This window comes from Marmota flaviventris, chromosome X (assembly GCF_047511675.1).
Source record: "Marmota flaviventris isolate mMarFla1 chromosome X, mMarFla1.hap1, whole genome shotgun sequence".
Lineage (NCBI taxonomy): Eukaryota > Metazoa > Chordata > Mammalia > Rodentia > Sciuridae > Marmota > Marmota flaviventris.
Window position 1 is genome coordinate 55548303 of NC_092518.1, and position 20779 is coordinate 55569081.

Here is a 20779-nt window from a genome sequence, read left to right on the forward strand (position 1 = left end):
AAGGTCATAGCCAGAGCAATCAAATAAGAAAAAGAAATAAAAGGCATATGATTAGAAACAAAGAAGTAAACTTTATTTGCAGAGATGACATGATTTCAAATATATAGCAAATTCTAAGGAATCCATTAAAAATCTATTAAAACTAATACACATGCTCAATAAGGTTGTAGCCTATGAAATCAATATAAAAATTGTATGTTTATATACTTGCACTGAACAACCTGAAAATTCCATTTATAATATCATCAAAAGAATAAACACATAGGAATACATTTAACAAAAGTGGGGCACAAATTGTACACTGAAAACTATGATACATGAAAAATTAAAGATGGAAACAAATGGAAAGACATTCCATGTCCATGGATCAAAATTCTTAATATTTTTAAGATGCCAATATTCTTCAAATTGATCCAAACGCAATACCTATTTGAATCCAAATTTCTCTGTAGAAATCAACAAGTTGATTCTGAAACCCATATGGAAAATTAGGGGGCCCAGAATAGCTAAAACAATCTTGTAAAATAACAAAGCTGGAGGACTCACACTTCCCAATTTCAAAATAGTATACAAAGCTATAATAATTAAAATAGTGTTTTGCTAACTTAAGTATGGATATATTGCTCAATAGAACAGAATTGAGACTCCAGAAATAAACCCACACAATTATGGCCAGTAAATTTTTGATAAGGGTATTAATCCCATTCAATGGGGGAAATAATAGTTTTTTTAGCAAGTGATGCTGGGACAACTAGATATCCAAATGCAAAAGAATGAAGTTGGAATTCATTCTCATGCACACATAAAAATAAGCTTAAATGGATCAAAGATCTACATTTAATGGCTAAAACTATAAATATAGATGGAAACAGGCATAAATCTTCAAGACCTTGCATTAAACAGTGATTTCTTAGATATGACACTAATAGTACCATGGACCAAAAAAAATATAATAATACCATCTATATCCAGAATATATAAAGAACTCCAGAAGCTTAACACCAAAAAACAAACAAATAATAAATGGGTAAAAACCTAAACTGACAGAGGTCAATAATAATAATAATAATAATAATAATAATAATACCATCAAGAAAGTGAAAAGGGGGGCTGTATTGTGGCTTAGTGGTAGAGTGCTTGCCTCACATGTGTGAGGCCCTGGGTTCGATCCTCAGCACCACATATAAATAAATAAAGATATTTTTTAAAAAAGAAAGTGAAAAGGGGGCTGGGATTGTGGCTCAGTGGTAGATTGATAAATAAAATAAAGATATTGTGTCCATCTAAAACTGAAAAATTATTTTTAAAAAGTGAAAAGGCAGCCTACTGAATGAGAAAATATTTGCAAATCATGTCTGATAAGATATTTTGATCTAGAACATAAAAACATCTCTTGCAAATGAATACTAGAATGACAAATAATCGAAGTAAAAATCCAGCAAAGTATCTAAAAAGACATTTCTCCAAAGAAGATATACAAACAGCCAACAAACACATGAAAAGATACTTAACATAATTAGTCATTAGGGAAGTGCAAACAAAAATCTTAATGAGATACCACTTCACACACACCAGGATAGCTATAATAAAAAAAAATGCTGGTGAGAACGTAGAGCAACTAGTACCCTCATACACTGCTGGTGGGAATGGTTTAGCTACTTTGGAAAACAGTCTTGCAGTTCCTCCAAATGTTATAGAGAGTAACCTTATGACCCAGCACCTCTACTCCTATATATACACCTAAGAGATTTGAAAATATATGTCCGCACAAAAACTTGTACATGAATATTCATGACCACATTAATCACCAGAGGCAAGGAGAGGAAGCAATCTAAATGTTCATCAACTGGTTAGTGGATAAATCAGTAAATAAAATGTGTTCTATTCATACAATAGAATTTATCCAGCCATAAAAAAGTATTGAAGTACTGATACATTCTACAACATGGATGGACTTTAATAACATCATGCTATGGGAAAGAAGTTTGTTGCAAAAGACCACAAAGTCAATGTTCCATTTCTATGACATGTCCAGAATAGGCAAATCCATATAGACAGAAAGTAGATCAGTGGTTGCCTAGGGCTAGAGAGGAGCTTGCGGGGAAATGGGGAGTGACTGAAAGTGGCCGCTGAGTTTCTCTTTAGGGTGATGAAATTGTTCTAAAATTGATGTAGTGAGAAATGCACAATTCTCTGAATTTAGTTTAGTATAATATAAATACACTGAATTGTACATTTTAAGTGTTGAATTGTATGGTGTATGAATGCTTTGTCTCAATAAAACTGGTACCAAAAAAAAAAAAAAAAAAGAAGAAGAAGTTTGGGTTGAGCACAGTGGTGCACATACCTGTAATTCCAGCAGCTCAGGAGGCTGAAGCAAGAGTATTGCGAGTTCAATATCAGCCTCAGCAACATAGCAAGGCCCTAGGCAACTTAGTGAGACCCTGTCTCAAAATGGAAACAATTAAAAAACGGGCTGGGGATATAGCTCAGTGGTAAAGTGCTCCTGGTTTCAATCTCTAGTACCAAAATAAAAATTAAAAAAAAGAAGTTTGGTGAGTCATAAATATACCACAATATCATACTGAAGAATCAAATCCCAAGTTCACAACATGTGATTAGGACAGCTATGTGACAAACCGCAAACATTCTACTTTGTCAGAGTAGATCCCAAACAGATTTGGGATATTCACATGTATTAACAGATATGATACCCATTGAAAAGTAACATGGTGACTGGGGTGCAAAGAAATATACCATAAAGCATAACACTGTAGTCTTAGTAAACTTACTAGAGTGTCTACTTTCTAGGGATCATAGTTTAAAAGGGAAAGTGGGGCTGAGTGTAGCGTACATGGTTAGAGTTTCACTACATACCCATTCCAGTTAGCTGATCTGGCTTCTGAATTTTGCAATCAGCTATAGTGGCCCTGTGCTAGGAGTTCACTACCCAGTTAGGACCTGGTAATTATAGATATGAAGATGGCAAGATGGAGACAGAGCCTACTGATTGGCTAGTTGTACTTCTACCTTTGCAGATAGAGCTCTACTTGGAGCTCTCAACAAATAGTTCAGACTTTTCTGCAGCAACCAGCCAGCAAGATCATACAGGTTGCAAGACCACATGGTTCTTAGCTGGACTATTCTTCCCTATCCGAGATGAGTTCATCTCCCAGCCCCATGTCTACCCCCAAGCTATCCTCACTGGGCCAGCCATGTTTGCTACAGTTATTAAGCTTCCCCAGGTGGACCAGATTCCAGGTCACATCTCTTGCACTTATAATCTTGAGGAATATTGGGTTTGATTCTGCTCCGATGCTACCTGATGAGCTGGGAACCAATCTCCCACCCAAGCGGAGTTGGGACTCATGTATAGCAGTCCTACATCATGGGGATACTAGAATAATCTTTACTTCAACTCTACCAGTTGCTTATCCACAATCCATTATATTTTTTCTTTTCCAACTGAATTTATTTAATATTTGTATTCCAAAGATATATTTAACCATATTTCTCTCTCTCTCTCATCTGGGGATCAAAAACAGGGCCTTATGTATGCTAAGCAAGCACTCTACCACCACACTACACCCCCACCCTTAATCACAATTCAGAATTTTGTGATTAGAGAAAGAAATCACCCAGGTCCATATGCAGACATATTTTTACATAAGTATAATCACAGTAAAGACAATTTTGTACCATTAATTTTTTTACCTATCAAATCACAGAAACATTAGTATCTAGTTAAATTTACTGTCACGCTGAGGGAACAGCTTTATGAAGCAGGTGTTATTATTTCTTTCATGTCACAGATGAAGAAACTAAGACACAGAATTTAGAGGGCTTGTCCAAGATTACCCAGCTATAATCCAGGCTGCCTGTTGCCCAAATTTGTGCTTATACTCCTTGTGCGGGGGCGGGGGGGGGCTGGGGAGGAATGCTAGTATGTATCAGAATTCTCCAGAAGGCCTGTTGAAACACAGAATATTCTGCCCCACTTCCAGAAATTCAAGTGAGGTGGCCTGGGGTAGTGCCCAGGATCTGCATTTCTAACAAGTCCCCAAGGGACACTGATGCTGTAGTACTAGGACCACCTTTTGAAGACTACTTTCCTACACTATGCTGCCCCTGATGATAGCATATGGGTCAGAGATACCTTGAAACCAAACCTGTCCTTATAGTGGTCAGGAAGGGGGAATTACTTGTCATGTGCCTTTCTCTTTTCCTTCCCTCATCCCTCTTTCTGAACTGGCAGGGCATCCACTGAGCAGCTCAACATCACAAGGGGATTGTCATATTCATGCCAGCCTCAGACTCAGTTAACTAAATGCAATCCCATCTATTAAAAGGACTGATAAATCAGTCCCTGGCCACCACACCGCCCCTGCTACCACTGAATTAATGCCCACGCTGTCACTTGCCTGGTGCCTACAGCCAATTGATCTCACAGGTTAATAAGATTAACTAAAGATTAACTCAGTCAGACTGCCAACAGTCTCCTTTGTCCCTCCAAACTTGAGGAAGTTAAGGCTTTTCCTTGGTGGAAGAAGGCTCTGTCCTCCTCCAAAGAGAGCAGCCTTCTGGGCGAGTGAGGGTATCTTTAGAGAGTAAGTTGCATCAACTAAGTCAAACTTGGTTTTGTGATCTGCAGATGGAACCTGGCTCATCTGAAATTTGATAAGTGAGCACTGGAAACTAACGGATTCAACATCAACAAGGAAGAACAGTTTTGTACATCTGAGTAGGAAAAAAAAAATCACTGAGATGTTTGGGCAGCTGTGTTTCCAGGGGGAAAAAAAGGTGATACTTGGAGTTGCAGACATCTGTTTTTGAGGCTCTGCCTCAATAGAATTAGTTGTGCATCCTCTCTGAACCTAGGTTTCCTCATTGATAAACATGCCAGGAGTACTTCTACCTTGTCTGCAATTAAAGGACTAGAGGGTCCAAAATAATGTTTGGATCCTGGGGAGCACCAAATGGTTGCTGGCCCATTGTTGACCCTTAAAAGTCATGAGCTAAGGACACAAATCAGGAATGAAGATCAGAACTCAAAGTGGTACATGTAGCCAGGCCTCTGAGTTAAAAACAGTCTTCAGGGCTGGGGATGTGGCTCAAGCAGTAATGCGCTCGCCTGGCATGCGCGGGGCGCTGGGTTCGATTGTCAGCACCACATAAAAATAAAATAAAGATGTTGTGTCCACCAAAAACTGAAAAATAAATATTAAAAAAACAGTCTTTCCTCTTTAACCCCCACCCCATATCTGCTTATATCCTTGGCCTTCATGGAGGTCATGTCTGCCAGGCCGTTTACCTTATGTGCCACCCAGATTCCACCTCAGGGATAAATGACTTACTCTCCTAACAGCCAGTGGAGCTGCCAGAAGGTGCTTTATTGTCAACTGTCTTTAGAACTTGCCTTGTCCAATGTCATACCTCCTACTCCAATAGCAATCTCACCCCAACTCAGGGCAACTGAGAGAAGCTGGCCCACCTCCGGAGCTTCCCCCTCTGATTGACCAATTGACAGAAGCCCTTGTTAGGGCTGTATTGTAGTTTACATTAGGCTCTGCACAATCCCACTTCCTCACCCACTGAACAGCTGAGGGTTTCAAGAGACTCCCTAAAAAACTTCCTGCACACTAACCACTGCCTCAGAGTTGGCTTCCTGGGACATCCAACTTCCCTTGGTTCACAGTGTGAAAGGCATGTTGACACACATTCTCCCATTGATCCCCACACAACTCTTTAAAGAAAAATTGTCAAACTAAGGTGCAGTCATGCATGCCTGTAATTCCAGTTATTTAGGAGGCTGAGACAGGAGAAGGATCACAAGTTTGAGGCCAGCCTGGCAACTCAGAAAGACTGTTTCAAAATAGAAAAAATACAAAGGCCTAGGGATGTAGCTCAGTTAAAAAAAAGTGGCCCTGGGTTCAATCCCCAGTACAGAATAAATAAATAAGTTATTTCCAGTCTTAATTTTTTTCTGTTATGCTTTTCATTTTGTACTTATTCCAAACACAAAACACATTTAGCACAGTTGAAAATCAGAACATACAAACAAACTGAAAGAGGAAAATAGCATCCATAATCCTACACACCAGAGACAACCACTGTTGATACCCTGGGTATTATCTTTCTGGAAGTTTTCTTATGCCAAACAAAGATGGGATCAGACTGTAAATATCATCCTGTGGTTTGCTCAAACTCTCCCTTGCTACCATGATAAATATTTTCTGACAGCCATGCTCAGCCACCTGTGAGAATGGGGAAGTGAGAATTCAAAAGCCTGTGGGCTACCACAGACCCTAGTCCAGATCCCTTATGCAGTAGAGATGTGGAAACTGAGGCCCAGAGGAGGGACCTCTTCTCAGGTCCCACATTGAATGACCATGACAGGGATTTTGACATGGCCACTGGAGGCCATCCACATCATCTTCTGACCTAGCCCTGAGTCTTGTCTTTCTAAATGCATGAGCTGCCCCAATAAGGTTCAAATCAGAAAATGGGATTTGCAGAAAAGAAATGAAACCAGCATATCAGTGTTTTTGTCTGTGTCCAGGCCACCTTGTAGGGTTCAGAGCGTAGCTCTCAATCAGGAGGCTGACGTTCTGCACTTGATCCTCAGAGGAATCAGCAAGCTGTGCATAGATCAACCTTCTTGCTTGGTACTTGGTAGTTCCACCTCCTATCTGTCCCCAAACAACAATCAGAGGAATTTTGTTTGCAAAAGTCATTCAGGGATGAGGCAATGGATTTTTAGATATGACACCAAAAGCAAGCATGAGCAACAAAGGAAATACAATTAGATAAACTGGATTTCATTTAAAAAAAAACAACTTTGTGCTTCAGAGGCCACCATCAAGGAAATGAAAAGGCAATCCACACAAATGGAGAAAATATTTCCCAATCATATATCTGATAAGGAACTTGAATCTAGACTATAATAAAGAACTCTTACATCTCAAAATAAAAAGACAACAATAAAAAATGGGCAAAGTATATGAATAGATATTTCTCTACAGAACATACAAATGGTCAATAAACACATGAAAAGATGTTTGACATCACAAGTCATTAGGGAGATGCAAAAAACCACAATGACATTCACTTTATACCTACTAGCTTGGCTAGAATCAGAATTCAGATGATAACAGGTGTTGGTGAGGATGTGGAGAAGTTGGAAACTTCATATACTGATGGGAGGAATGTCAAATGTTGCAGTCATTTTGAAAAGCAGCCTATCAGTTCCTCAAGTGATTAAACATAGGGTTTACACATAGAATTACTATATGATCCAACAATTCCACTACTAAGATATCTACCAAATAGATCCAAAAATCTATGTCCACATAAAAACTTGTACACAAAAGTACAGCAGCATTATGCGTAATAGCCCAAAGGTAGAAACAGCCCAAATGTCCATTGAACAGATCATGGATAAGCAAAATATGGTGTATACATATAATGGAACATTATTTGGCAATAAAAAGGAATGAAGTACTGATACATGCTACAACATGGATGAACCTTGAAGACATTATGCTAAGAGGAAGAAACCAGTCACAAAAGGCTGCACATTTGTCTGATTCCATTTATATGTTATGTCCATAATAGGTAACGTAGGTTAATGGTTGCCTAGGGCTGGGAGTGGCTGGGGGTTAGCAGAAGTAGGAAGCGACTGCTAATAAGTAAAATGTGTCCTTTTTGGAATAATGAAAATGTTCTGAAATTAAATGGTGGTAATGGTTGCATATATCTGGGAATATTCTAAGAACCATTGAATTATATGCCTTAAGTGGGTAAGTCATATGGTGTGTGAATTATATCTCAATAATCCTGTTAGTAAAGAAAAAAATCATATCCTATTACTCCCCAGCACAACAGTATTTCCCATTGCTTCCCATCACTCTAGGCTAAAATGCAGTCTTTACCATGATCTATAAGGCTGGAGTGATCTGGCCTCTGCCCCCACCCCATCTGGCCTCATCACCTACCACTCTGTTTGTGCTATTGCCATCACAGGAGCCTTTCTTGCTGCTCCTCAAACATGCCAGGCCCACTCCTGCTTCAAGATCTTTGTATTTGCTGCTCCCTCTGCCTGGAACACTCTTCCACCAGATGGTCACAATTGCTTGCTTCTTTCCTTCATTAGAATCTTTGCTCAACTATCACCTCCTCAAAGTGACCTTCTCTGATCCTCCTTTGGTGTCACCACCCTCATCACCCTAGCCAGATCGCCCTGCTTGCTTTCTTATAGTGCTTACCAACATTTAAAACTTGTTTATCAGTTTCACTGTTTCTGTTTGCCCTACACTGTACTATAAACTCCCCAAGTTCAGGAACTTTGTCTGTCTTAATCACCAGCATAGCCACAGTGCCTGGTGCACAATAGGTGCTCAGTAAATACATGCTGAATGAATTCTATTTCAGTCAACTCTCTTTACAAATATCCACTTCTTATTCTTTTTCTTTTTCATGGTACTGGGAATTGAACCCAGGGCCTCTTGCATGTTAGGCAAGCACTCTACCACTGAGCGACATCCCTAACCCTTTTTACTTTATTTTGATACAGGGTCTTGCTAAGTTTTCCAGGCTAGTCTTGAATTGTGATCTTCCTGGCCCCAGCTCCCTAGTAGCTGGGATTTTGGTGTGTACCACCATACCAAGGTTTCTATTTAGTTTTTGATAGCATTTACTACCTGGTGTCAGCTGCTACCTGATCCTAACCCCAGGGCTACAGGTATGGCCACAGAGAACTGTGGCTTCCTGATGACTTTTATCCTTTCCACTGGTTGGGAACCTCTTGAGGGGTAGAGGAATGGGCATCATTCTGGAATGTCATGTAGACATTCCAGGTGTAGGTGCCCAAGGAAGCACTGTTGTATGCTTGACTATACAATACGATTTCTTCTGCAAGCATGCCTACCTCTCTGCCCAAATGGGAGTCTAGTGTGGGCATGCACCTGTGGGTAAATAGGGGTTCCCAACCTTGCCTGAACCTTAGAACCATCCAGGGGATGTATAAATATCAACACTTGGACTCCACCTTCAGGGATTTTAATTTACTTGGTCTGGAGTTAGACTCAACACAGGCTGTTTTTAAAAGCTCCCCAGGTGAGTCTTGAAAACATTTATTAAGTCTCTGTTATACATCAGGTATTAAGCAAACCCTGTGAATTCATTATCTCTGATTCCTACAACAAATTTGCTTTTAAAAATGAGACTAAGGGGCTGGGGTTGTGGCTCAGCGGTAGAGTGCTAGCCTAGCATGTGCGAGGCACTGGGTTTGATCCTCAGCCCCTCTAAGGAGGTCTGCTGCTCATATGGTTCTGGTGCTAGGTCTAGGCTGCCTGGCAACTTGCCCCAGTTGATTTGTATCATATTTACCGTACTGTATAGTTTTTCCCCATCAGAAGAGTCTTTATACTCCTTGAAGACAAAAAGCAAGTGTCATATGTTTGGGCTTTCCTCAGGTCCTGCCACAGAGTAGGTACTCAGTAAAGGATTTTTAGTGAATGAATAAGTGAATGTATGAACGTGGATATAAGATAATAGTCTGGCTCAGTGTGTCAGCTTAAGAGTCCCTTGACTTTGCAGCAGAGGCCACAAGTGGAACCTAAGATTCCAATTCCAGTTCTGCACTTATTGTGTGACCTCAGACATGTCACCTTACTGAGCAAAGATTCATTCTCCATATTTTCAAAATTTAAATAATAAGAATGCCTCACAGGGTTATGATGAAGATTAAAGGTGAGTGTATCAATTACTTAGCTCAGGGTTTGGCTCACAGTAAATACCCAATGAAGAACAGTTATTATAGCCAAGTGTAGTGGTGTACATCTCTAATCCCAGCTACTCAGGACACTGAGTTAGGAGGATTGTGAGTTTGAGCCCAGCCAGGGTAATTTAGTAAGACCCTATCTCAAAACAACAAAAAGAAAGCTAAGTGTCATGGCACATGCCTGTACTCCCAGTGGCTCAGGAGGTTAAAGCAGGAGGATTGCAGGTTCAAAGCCAGCCTTATCAACTTAGTGAGGCTGTAAGCAACTTAAAGAGACCCTGTCTCAAAAATTTAAAAAAAAATTAAAAGGGCTGGAAAAGTTGCTCACCTTGGGTTCAACCCCTGGTACAAAAAAAAAAAAGTAGCTATCACTATTTTTATTTGAGCCTCTGCCTGCGTTCCCCTAATTTTGGGAACTTGAAAGGTTCCTCTGCAGCTGAGTGTAGGGTTCACTAGCATACTGAGATAGTGCTGAACCTCTAGTATAAAGCCCTCCTTGACTTCCTCTTATATAATCCTGTGGCCTCAGCCTGCATCATCACAGGCAGGGCCCTGGAGAGTGGCTTCCAGCCACCCTGCATAAACTAAGGTGAGGCAGTAGAATCCTCAATTGGCCTTCACATCCCTCACAGGGCAGAGTCAGGGGTCAGGGAGATATGCTTACAAATTGTTTTCCATTATTCTGAAAACTCTCAGTCTTCAAACATTGCACATAACCTCCACGGCCAAGTTACTTATCTAATTCTGGTTGCCATAACAACTCGACTTAATGAAGGAGCAATTTTTTTTCTTAAAATAATTCGACCCGTTTCCATATCAACAGGGGTTTATTTTGGTTCTGCATGCAGCAAGGGCTTGATAGCCAGCACCCTTTGCACCTTGTGGGGGGGACTGGGATTTCCAGGGGGCCATTTGAGAAGTGGCACAGGGACCTTGGTAGCCAAGTATGCTGAGAAGGCCACACTGTAAATGAGGACAACAATAATAGATCATGGGCACTTCAGAAGTTCTTCTTTGGAGGTTTGGGGTTAAAAGGATGGAAGAACAGGGAAGGTACAAGCCTGTTCAAAGTCATCTGAAGTCTAGGGCCTATATAAACAAATGCCCTGTCACTGGGCCTCCCTCATGGAACCACAGGCTAGGAGGGGAGTCCTGGGGCTGGGTCTCTTCATTGGATAGTTTATAGGAAGTGTGATAGGAGGGGAAGGGCCACACAGTGTACATAATATTTGTGCCTAAGCTGGCTATAGGTGACTAGATTCCTTCACACGTTTACTCATTCAACAAACACTACTGCTGGGCGTGGTGGCTCACACATGTAATCCCAGCAGCTCGGGAAGCTGAGACAGATGGATCGTGAGTTCAAAGCCAGCCTCAGCAACTTAGCGAAGCCCTAAAAAATTCAGTGAGACACTGTCTCTAAATAAAATATAAAAAAGGGCTGGGGATATGGCTCAATGGTTAAGTGCCCCTGGGTTCAATCCCCAGTACCAAAAACAAATAACAAAAATTACTGAGGACCTACTAGGTGTTGGTATAGGAGTATGTGGGCATGTGCAGGGGTCTTGGGGATGCAATACCAAGATTCAGCCCCTGTCCGCAGTCTGGTGATGAAGTCATGCTCAGAGGCTGTACTCTAGGCCAGTGCTTTTTTAAAAATTTATTTATGTTTTAGTTGTAGTTGGACACAATACCTTTATTTTAATCATTTTTACATGGTGCTGAGGATTAAACCCAGGGCCTTGCATATGCTAGGCAAGTGCTCTACCACTGAGCCATAACCCCAGCCCTAGGCCAGTGCTTCTCAAACGTTTTAGGCATAGGAATCAACAAAACCCTAAGGGGACTTGTTAAAATGCAAATTGTGATTCAGTAGGTGGAGAGGGGTGTGTTTGCAGAGATTCTGCATCCCTTATGTGCTCTCTAGTGCTGCTGCTGCTGCTGCTGGTCCTCATATCTCATTTTGAGTAGCAAGGATTTAGGGAAATTAGAAGTTGATGGAGAAAACATTTCAGGGGCAAGAGGGAAGCATTTTGCCCCTCTGTTCCCTGAATCCTCTGGGGAATGCTTAGTCCTGTGGGTTTCAGCCACATCTCCCATTGGAATAGGGTGACTTCTCATTGAGCAAGGAATTCTGCTTTGCTTTCTGAAGTACTTCTATAGATCTTTGGGGTTTGTGATAAGCAAGAATGAAAAAGTGGAACAAGCAGGGTAGTTAACAACCCCAGCTGAGAGGCAGAATTGCTTCAAGTCCTTCCTGAGGAAGTCTAAATCATTCATATGAATTGGTTCAGGGAAGATGGAACCTTGGATCTTCTCAATTAATACCCTGCTTGGGGGCTGGGGATGTAACTCAGTGTAGAACACTTGCTTAGCATGAAACAGGCCCTGTGTTCCATCCCCAGCATTGCAAAAAAAAAAAAAAAAAATCCTGCTTGAATGCATATTTTGGAGTAGTTGTTATAAGAGAGACAGCCTGACAGGAGTCAAATCTCAACTCTGTGTCTTTCTAAGTCCTGTGACCTAGGGCAAGTCATATCACCTCTCTGCTTCATATACAAAATGGGAATAAAAATCATAACAAACTCAGGGATATTTTGAAGATTGAATGAATTAGTATTTGTAAAGGGCCAGACACACAGTAGGTGACAAAATAGAGTTCATTGATTCTACAAACACCTATTGAGCTCTGTGTTGTAGGCCCATAGACATTGGGGGATTCAATGGTATAGGGGACAGATAGATACTCTCTGCCCTCATAGAGTTCACACTGAAATGAGAGAAATGTGAATGAGTTGGAAACAGTGATATAAAGAGAGAAAAAAACAGCTGGGCATGGTGGCACACACCTATAATCCCAGTGATTTGAGAGGCTGAGGCAGGAGGATTACAAGTTCAAAGCCAGTCTCAGCAACTTAGCAAGGCCCTAAGCAACTTAGCAAGACCCTGTCTCAAAAAAAGGGGGTTGCTGGGGGATGTGGCTCAGTGATAAAGAGCCCCTGGGTTAAATCCCCAGTACCAAAAAAATTAATAATAAAATAAAAAAGGAGAGAGGGAAGAGAGTTAAAGTGTATGTGTGGGGGGATATGCCTGGCAAGAACAAAGGCAAATGCAAAGGCCCTGAGGTGGGAAAGAATGATTGAAAGGAGCCAGTGAATCAGCAAGAGCTTCATTACCTCAAGAACCTGCAGGCTGTGTTCAGGAACTTGGATTTGATGTTCAGCACAACTGAAATCTCTTGGTGGGTCTATGTTTTGGGACAAAGATGAGATGCAGTATGCCCTGACTATTTCCTTCTTTATCAGCAGTGCCAGCAACCTGAACTCAGGATTTCCTTCCCAGAACTTGATCACCCCTCTGAGGCCTGGAGGTTCCAAGTCTAGATGCTCACTAGAGCAGCATGTGGAACAGGATATGCCACTAATTTGCTGCAGTTAGCTCAGGCTAGGCAGCCCAAGGTCTGTGTGCTCTGTAGCCCCTCTTTTGGCCTACATGGAAGGCTCTGAAGGAAACTACATGGATTCAAATTCTTGCTGTATCACTTATAAGCTGTGTGATTCTGGGAAAATCACATCACCTCTCTATGGGCCTCAGTTTCCTCATTCATAAAACAGTGTAAGAACAGTATCTAGCCAGGTGTGGTGGTGCACACCTATAATCCCAGTGACTCAAGAGGTTGAGGCAGGAAGATTGCAAGTTCAAGGCCAGTTAAGCAATTTCATGAGACAGTCTTAAAATAAAAAATAAAATAAAAAGGGTTGGGGATATGGCTGTGTAGTTAAGTGCCCCTGTGCACAATTCCTGGTATAAAAAAAGAATGGTATCTATTTCCCAGGGCAGTTGTGACTATTCTATGCATGACACTGAGGGAAATGTTTTAGGCCTCCACCTGGCACCTAGTGAGCCCTGCAAGATATCTTGTAGACAAGAAGTAGTGGGATATCTTTTTTTTTTTTTTTGTACCAGGGATTGGACTCAGGAGAGCTTAACCACTGAGCCAAATCCCCAGCCCTTTTTTATATTTTATTTAGATACAGGGTCCTGCTAAGTTGCTTAGGACCTCACTAAGTTGCTGAGGCTGGCTTTGAACTTGAAATCCTCCTGCCTCAGCCTCTCAAGCTGCTGAGATTACAGGAATGCACCACTGTGCCTGGCCAGGTGGGCTATCTTTGGCTTTGAGATTGTGGTGAGTTAATGGATAAATAAGTGCTATCAATGTCACATAAACCTGAAAACAGGGCAGCTACTGCTGTGGCTAGGATCACAGAACTCATGCTACATGAGTGTTCATGTAGCATGGCATGCAGATTTTCCCCTTCCACCTAGAGGAATCACCAAGAGCTATAAATCTGAACTCTGAAATCCCCTTAGAATCCATTTCTTCCTCCACTCATTAGCACTTTCCCAAATCAAAGCCTCATTACTTTTTATCTAAACATTTGCAAGAATCTCCTACCTGCTGCTTTTCCTTAGAATCTTGCTCTCTTGCAGCCCAGCCTCCATGAGGCCACCAGAGTCATCCTCTAGACATACAAATCAGATCGGTTCACTCTCTGCCTCAAGACTACCAGGGTTGCTGGGTGCTGTGGCACCCACTTGTAATCTTAGCTACTTGGGAGGCTGAGGCAGGGGGATCACAAGTTCGAGGCCAGCCTTGGCAACTCAGCAAGATACTACCTCAAAATAAGATATATAAAGGGGGAATGTAGCTTAGTGGTAGAGCCCCCTTGGGTTCAACCCCCAGTACTGCAAAAAGAAAAAAAAAAGATCACTAGGGTAAAATGCCAGTTCCTCGGCCTGGCAGATAAGGCTTCCCCAATCTAGCCTTTTTCCTGCATTTCCACTTTACACATGCCACTTTTAGAAGCACCATTTTCCTGTCTCTAACTATTCCTTTGCACTGGAATGCCTCCTTTTCCCACCCCTGCCACCTCCTGCACCTAGTAGCAGTCTATCCATCCTCCTAACATCTCTGTAAAGTTTTCCCAACTTTGCTTGCTTGACTATGTTTGCTCCTCCTTTACCCATAACACTGTCTTCTGTTTATGGATGCACATAGGTTCTTTTATTTTTTTAAAGAGAGAGGAGAGAGAGAGAGAATTTTTTTAATATTTATTTTTTAGTTTTCGGCGGACACAACATCTTTGTTTGTATGTGGTGCTGAGGATCGAACTCGGGCCGCACGCATGCCAGGCGAGCGCGCTACCGCTTGAGTCACATCCCCAGCCTGCACATAGGTTCTTATCCCATACTACACAGTGATCCCAAGAGGGTAAAAGAGACAGTCTTGTGAGCAGAATGATAACAATGGTGCATCATTGTAGCCCCAGCATCCAGCTCAAATAAGTCTAGGCTCCTGAGCGCCAAAGCTGACAGGGCCCAGGCAGGTAACCCTAAGGAGAGATACAGGCTGAATGGGGCCCCAAGGTGAACCTCATGCCCACCCACAAGAGGGCAGCATGCCTCAGTTTTAGCTGATGCCTCCTTTGTGGCCAGATCTTGCAGATTTTTAAAAAAGTACATTGGCTTCCCTAGCACTACAAAAACCGAACCAAACCAAACCAAACAAAGTAAAAGGCATTGGCAAATAAAATTATTTTTATTTTGATTATTTTGATGCTAAGCACATACTCTACCACTGAGAGACACCACCCGGATCTTTAAATTTATATTTTAATCTAAACAACAACAACAAAAACTGGCCTTCAAGCAACACTTAGTCTTTCTGCTTATCATTTTATGAGTGGGTGAAATGAATGAATGAATGAATGAATGAATGAATGAACAAACAAATGAAATTTTCTGGATGCAAGCTTCCTATATTTCAAAGGTTGGGGGAAGTTTATGCCTAATTAGTTCAGTTGCTATTTGGTGTAGGGACATGAAATTCAAAATCAAAAGCCAAGTTTTTACAGTTCTCTCTTTGAAAATGAAGCCCAACCTCCTTTTACTTGGTGGCTCTAACAATATCAGGTTTCCTGGGCAACCCACAGGCCCTGAAAGCAGGGCTCTAACCACAATGTGGTGACATCCTCTCTTTGAGATGGGGGACATCCCAGAAAGGGAGGGCCACAGAGGCCACAGAGCATTTCTGTGGTGGTTGGCTTGCTTAGCTTGGTAACCTCTTGTAAACACACTGTGCAGAAGATGGCAACAGCTTAGTTCCTTCTAACTTCTCCTCTCCCCATCCCACCTAGCTTAGCCCCAAATAGTAGAGGTTGGAGGAGATGCTAAGAACTCTGAATTATGGGTATTAAAGACTCAAATTCCTTTTAGCACCCGCTCCCTGACCCCAAGACTCCTATTACTGGATATAGGTGGCAGGGTGGGACTTATAGTTGAGTCTCTCTATAAGGTGACACCCCTCTCCTGGAGACCAGCTTGCATCCAAAATCTAGTCAACAGATTGTAGGGGAGACAGAAGAAAGGCCCAGCTGCCTGGTCACAATTAGGACCATCCAAAGGATCATTTCAGCTCCACAGCACCCTGCAGGTTAGGCTGAGGTCTACGGTGCAAACACATCACAATTCAACTCCTGCTTCAGTCTCTCTTGCTCCCGCACAAGGACTGATCTAGAAAGCACTGTCCAACAAACCTCCAGCATGCAAGTCTCTGTCTAGGAATCCTTTTCCTGGAGAAGCTCGTCTATGGCAGTCCCCTGCCTTGGCTTCTTTTCTCTTACTGCCCTACAATTACTCCAAATTCTTCCATGATCATCTCAAAGAATAACTCCCAAATCATTCCTGTTGCTATGGCTGCACTCTCAGTCTGCTCACTTGCATTTCCCAGAGCCCAGGGGACATCTTTACCTGGGTGTCTTTATTTTTTAGTCTCAAATTTAACATATTTAAGACAACTCTCTCTTAATACCCTAGCCCTCTCAACTCTTCTATTTCTGTTAATGCTATTGCCATCTCTGTAATCCGTCATCTTGGGCACCCTCCTGCTCAGAATCTCTCAGCATCTCCTCAGTGCTTACAGAATGCAAGTACATGCTTCCTCTCTTTGCATTCAAGGCCTTCCCTGTTGAACCCCACATCAGCCGGATTTCCTGCCAAACCTCTAAACCAGGATTTCTTAACAATTTTATTACTTGGATTCATTCAAGGGTCTGATGAAACCTATTGACCTCCTTCTCGAAATGTGTTTCTAAGCATAAATAAAACACAAAAGATTACAAAGAACATCAGTTAGATTTAAAGTTGTCTTTAAATTTGTGACATAGTAACATGTTTCATTATTAACACATTAGGTAACAGGATCTAGTGGCATGTCCAATAACTGTCACAATTTTGAAGAGTCGTGGGTAGAAAAGGATTTCAAGATACCTGCAGCAGCAGTAATGAGATATAAAAATATCTGTGGTTCCTATTGGAGAAAAAGTCACAGAACTGCTAATGCTACTGTGGCGCCCTGCCTGAGTTCATAATGGAAAGGAAAACTAAACTCTAATTAGAGGTTAGCAGAGATAAAGCCATTTTTTTTTTCCTCCCAATCCAAGTATACAAAATCCTGGCCAAGCACCTCTTTGCTATGGGCAATCTATACTGTAGCTCTGATTGGATATTTGTATTTCCCTAAATAAATATTATACATCCTATGCCCATTTTGATGGATGCTGGGAAACCAGCATTTTGGCATCTGGCCAAGTTGACCCCACTTTCCTTATAGATCTTTTGCCACAGGTTGTCCAGGTTTGGGGGCCCAGATCAGCAGATCTCACTAACTGCCTGCCCCAAGCAGAACACATTTGGGCCCAGAAGGTGTCTTCCTTGGCCTTTCTATCTTTGGTCCCAGGCCAAAGTGACTTTACTTATCTCCACTGACCAAATCAAGATTACCCAGGCATCAGGCCCATGACCATCCAGCTTTTTATGGAGCATCTAGTTGAAGCAGTCTCCTCCAAGAAGCCATTTGGAGCTATGGAGAAGCCACCACTCTGCTCAGTCTCTTCTCCTGATCCTTGGCAGTTGGGGAGTTGGGGATATTCTATCTCTCAGGCTCACAGGCTACTCTCTACCCTTATCTTGCTATGAAATGTAAAATATCCTGTAATTCATAGGACAGTCATATATAATGTAGGACTATCTTTTAAATTTTTTAATGTTTAATTTTAGTTGTAGTTGGATACAATACCTTTATTTTATTCATTTTATTTTTAGTTGTTGATGGACATTTATTTATTTATTTATTTTTATGTGGTGCTGAGGATCGAACCCAGCACCTCACACATGCTAGGCAAGCAGTCTACCATGGAGCCACAACCCCAGCCCCTGTAGGACTGTCTTCTCAAATTGACAATGTGCCCTTGGTGGGAACACTGAGTAACAGACACTCTAGATGTTTGCTTAGTGCCTCAGCTGTCCTCGTTAGCTTGGGATGCTGGCACCCAAGTCAGGGCCAATTGGTGGGCATTTTTCTCAACCCCTCTCAGTCTTCTCTGGCCTGAAATCCCAATGACTTTTATAGCTAGCATTGGACTGAGTAGCAGATGTATAGGATGGGGAAGTGTCCCCCCACTACTGTGGCCACTATATCTATCAGTTCTGAATCTAAGCTTTGTCAGACTTGAGCCTTTTCTAGGTCAAGAGGAGCTACCTGTACCTGCTACTGCCACCAGGGAGAGTAGTCACCTTGAGAGCCAAATGTTTTCAATTTCCTCCAAGTGCATGGTAGCCTGGGACCCTTGTAATTCGGCCCCCAACAAGGAAGGCCTGACCTGGGCAGCCTTTGCCTTGTAACCAGAATCAGGGAATGAGAACTCCCACCTGGGGCAGGAGAATGTGCTAACTCCTCCTGTGCTTTGGTGAAAAAGCCATTTTTAGGTAGGAGCAATCATGAGCCATCCTGCTGCTCACCTCCTTTGCTTTCTGTGAACTGGTCTAGTCTCCTAAAAATACCTGGTCCCCATTTCTCAGGTCAAAATGCTCCAGGTAATACCTATAGTCTGTAGTTAGTGGAGAAGCAGCTTCTTATGTTAGTTTCACCTGCATTCATATGAAAGGGATTAGTTGCTTATTGAAAAAAAAATTATGTGACTTTCAAATTATATCTCCTAAGAATAATGAATACTTACTTAGGGCTAGTTATAACAGTACTTTAAACTCTATAAAGGCGCTTTTTATATTAGGTTGAGCCATATGAAATTGCTGGTATCCAATTACTTTGAGCAATTTAATAGGGTTCAACCTAATACATTTCCTCATTTATTCCTTGCCATACTCCTTGGTGGAAAATTTTAGCCCCATTTTACAGAGTAAAATACTAAATCATGGTGAGGTAAAATGACTTTTGATTAAGGTTATGTAAATAAGAAATAATGACTTTAGTTGAACTGAGCCCATTTGATGCCAACCTACATACCCTTGATTCTTAATGTAGGATGATTCAGCCTTCCAGATCCTAAACGCAATAATGTGAAGAGCGATAAAGCTGGGTGACCATTTTCTTAACCTAGCCTCAGGAATGGTTCTGGCTGGCTTTACTTGTGACTTTTTCTTAGTCCAGTGGAGATCAATGGGTGCATATATGCCTGCTGTAGAAAGTGATGAGGTAATAAGTTTTAGTTTTAGAGGTTTAGGAGTAAAGACAGTATCCAGAGCATGTTAATCTATGCATTCAGGCATGCATGCATATATCCATCCATCTAAGAGAACTCTACTGGCAAGCTCTCATGTACCTGCCAGGCTCTACACTAGATTTTTAGCTACCTACCAACATGCAGGGCAGTGTTTTAATCAGCAGTATTTCTGCCCCTTGGCCAGCTGGAAAGAGGGGGGCTAGAGCAGCAGAAGGTGGGGTGAGGCTGCCATGTGCATGAGATTTTGAGTAATTGTGAAACTGCTCTAACTTCTGAGCTCCAGCTTGATTCTTTGGGAGGCCACAACTTATATGACCAGGTAAAAGGAAGCCAGTTAGTTGTTGCCTGGGCTTCAGAAGTCTGGTACCACTGAGAATTTTTAGGCTGTAGGCTGGAGGAGGCAGCAGTAGGAATGAAAAAAGGAATGCTGGTGCCCCACCCTTAGGCACTGCGGAGGCAATGGGGGAAACTGCGGGTGGGGCTGCTGACAAAAGAGCTCTCCAAGGCTTCCACAAGAAGAAATTCATTTTTCTTGCAGCATAGCTGCTCCAAATCCCTGGCTGGTCTCTGGCTGCTCCACCAGCTCAGTTCTGGTAGCTGGCCAGATGTGGAGGGCGGGCTGGGGGACAGCTGGTTTGGAAATCATCAAGCAGTGGGCATGAGGCCACTGCTTTTGGTCAGAGACAGCATGTGGCCCTGCAGGGGATAATGACATTTCTCAGCTTCCTGCCAGCCCCCTGGGGGCCAAGCCCTCAAGCCTGCTGTGGAGTCCAAATGCTTCTCAAACTTGGCCTGGCTGGCTCAGCTCAGGGCAAAGCTGGCTGCCCTGTCTCCAGGGTTCTCCAGACACCTGCCTCCTCCCACACTGCCAGCACCCATCAGACGCCAAACCCCAAGATCAAATCCCCTCACAGTATGCAATTATGCCCATGCTCACCATTCCAGGCTCTAGGCTGTGTCTCCATGGCTGTCACCACTGTTGCCCAGGACCACAGTGGCTGTGGAGCCGACCTAGTTAAGATCTCACAGTTGAGTAAGCTGTGATGTGGGTTCCTCCCACCACACCCTCCCCGACCAGGGCTTTCCTCAGAGCCTCATTGCCACACTGCACTGCTTTTGAAAAAAAGGAAATGGGCATTGGGTCTTGAGTACAATGAGAAGTGCATGAAGAAGCTGTGAAAGAGGCACTTAGAAGGCAGAGAAAGCGGAATCTGTGACAGGCCTCAGATAATCATCTCCTGAACCTCCAGGCTCTTTCCTCATCTCTGTGGCCAGTAGAACTAGGGCACATGGAGAGTTAGGGCCTTTTTTGTACTTGAGTTGGCTGTTCTGCTCTGCACCTACCAGCACATTATGTTTACTGGGGTCAACAAATCCACACACCTCAAGAGGCCTCAGGAGTTGCCCCTAATGGTGA

General features: G+C 42.4%; 1 protein-coding gene and 1 non-coding gene across 5 annotated transcripts in view; both read right to left on the reverse strand.

The window, feature by feature from the left end:
• The window catches only part of Nhsl2 (NHS like 2), a 52070-nt gene extending 31703 nt beyond the window's left edge, over nt 1-20367 (reverse strand). For 3 of the 4 annotated variants that reach the window (XM_071606648.1, XM_071606647.1, XM_027920161.2), the window contains exon 1: nt 20300-20349. In XM_071606648.1, the coding sequence (XP_071462749.1) occupies nt 20300-20327 (28 nt within the window). In that variant the 5' untranslated portion in view covers nt 20328-20349. Of the gene's footprint in view, nt 1-20299 lie in introns of all 4 variants that reach the window. The other variant, XM_071606649.1, reaches the window with a different exon arrangement.
• Nucleotides 8474-8545, reverse strand: Trnav-aac (transfer RNA valine (anticodon AAC)). Its single transcript has one exon. It is a non-coding gene; the product is annotated as a tRNA-Val (tRNA).
• Nucleotides 20368-20779: the final 412 nt, after the last annotated feature.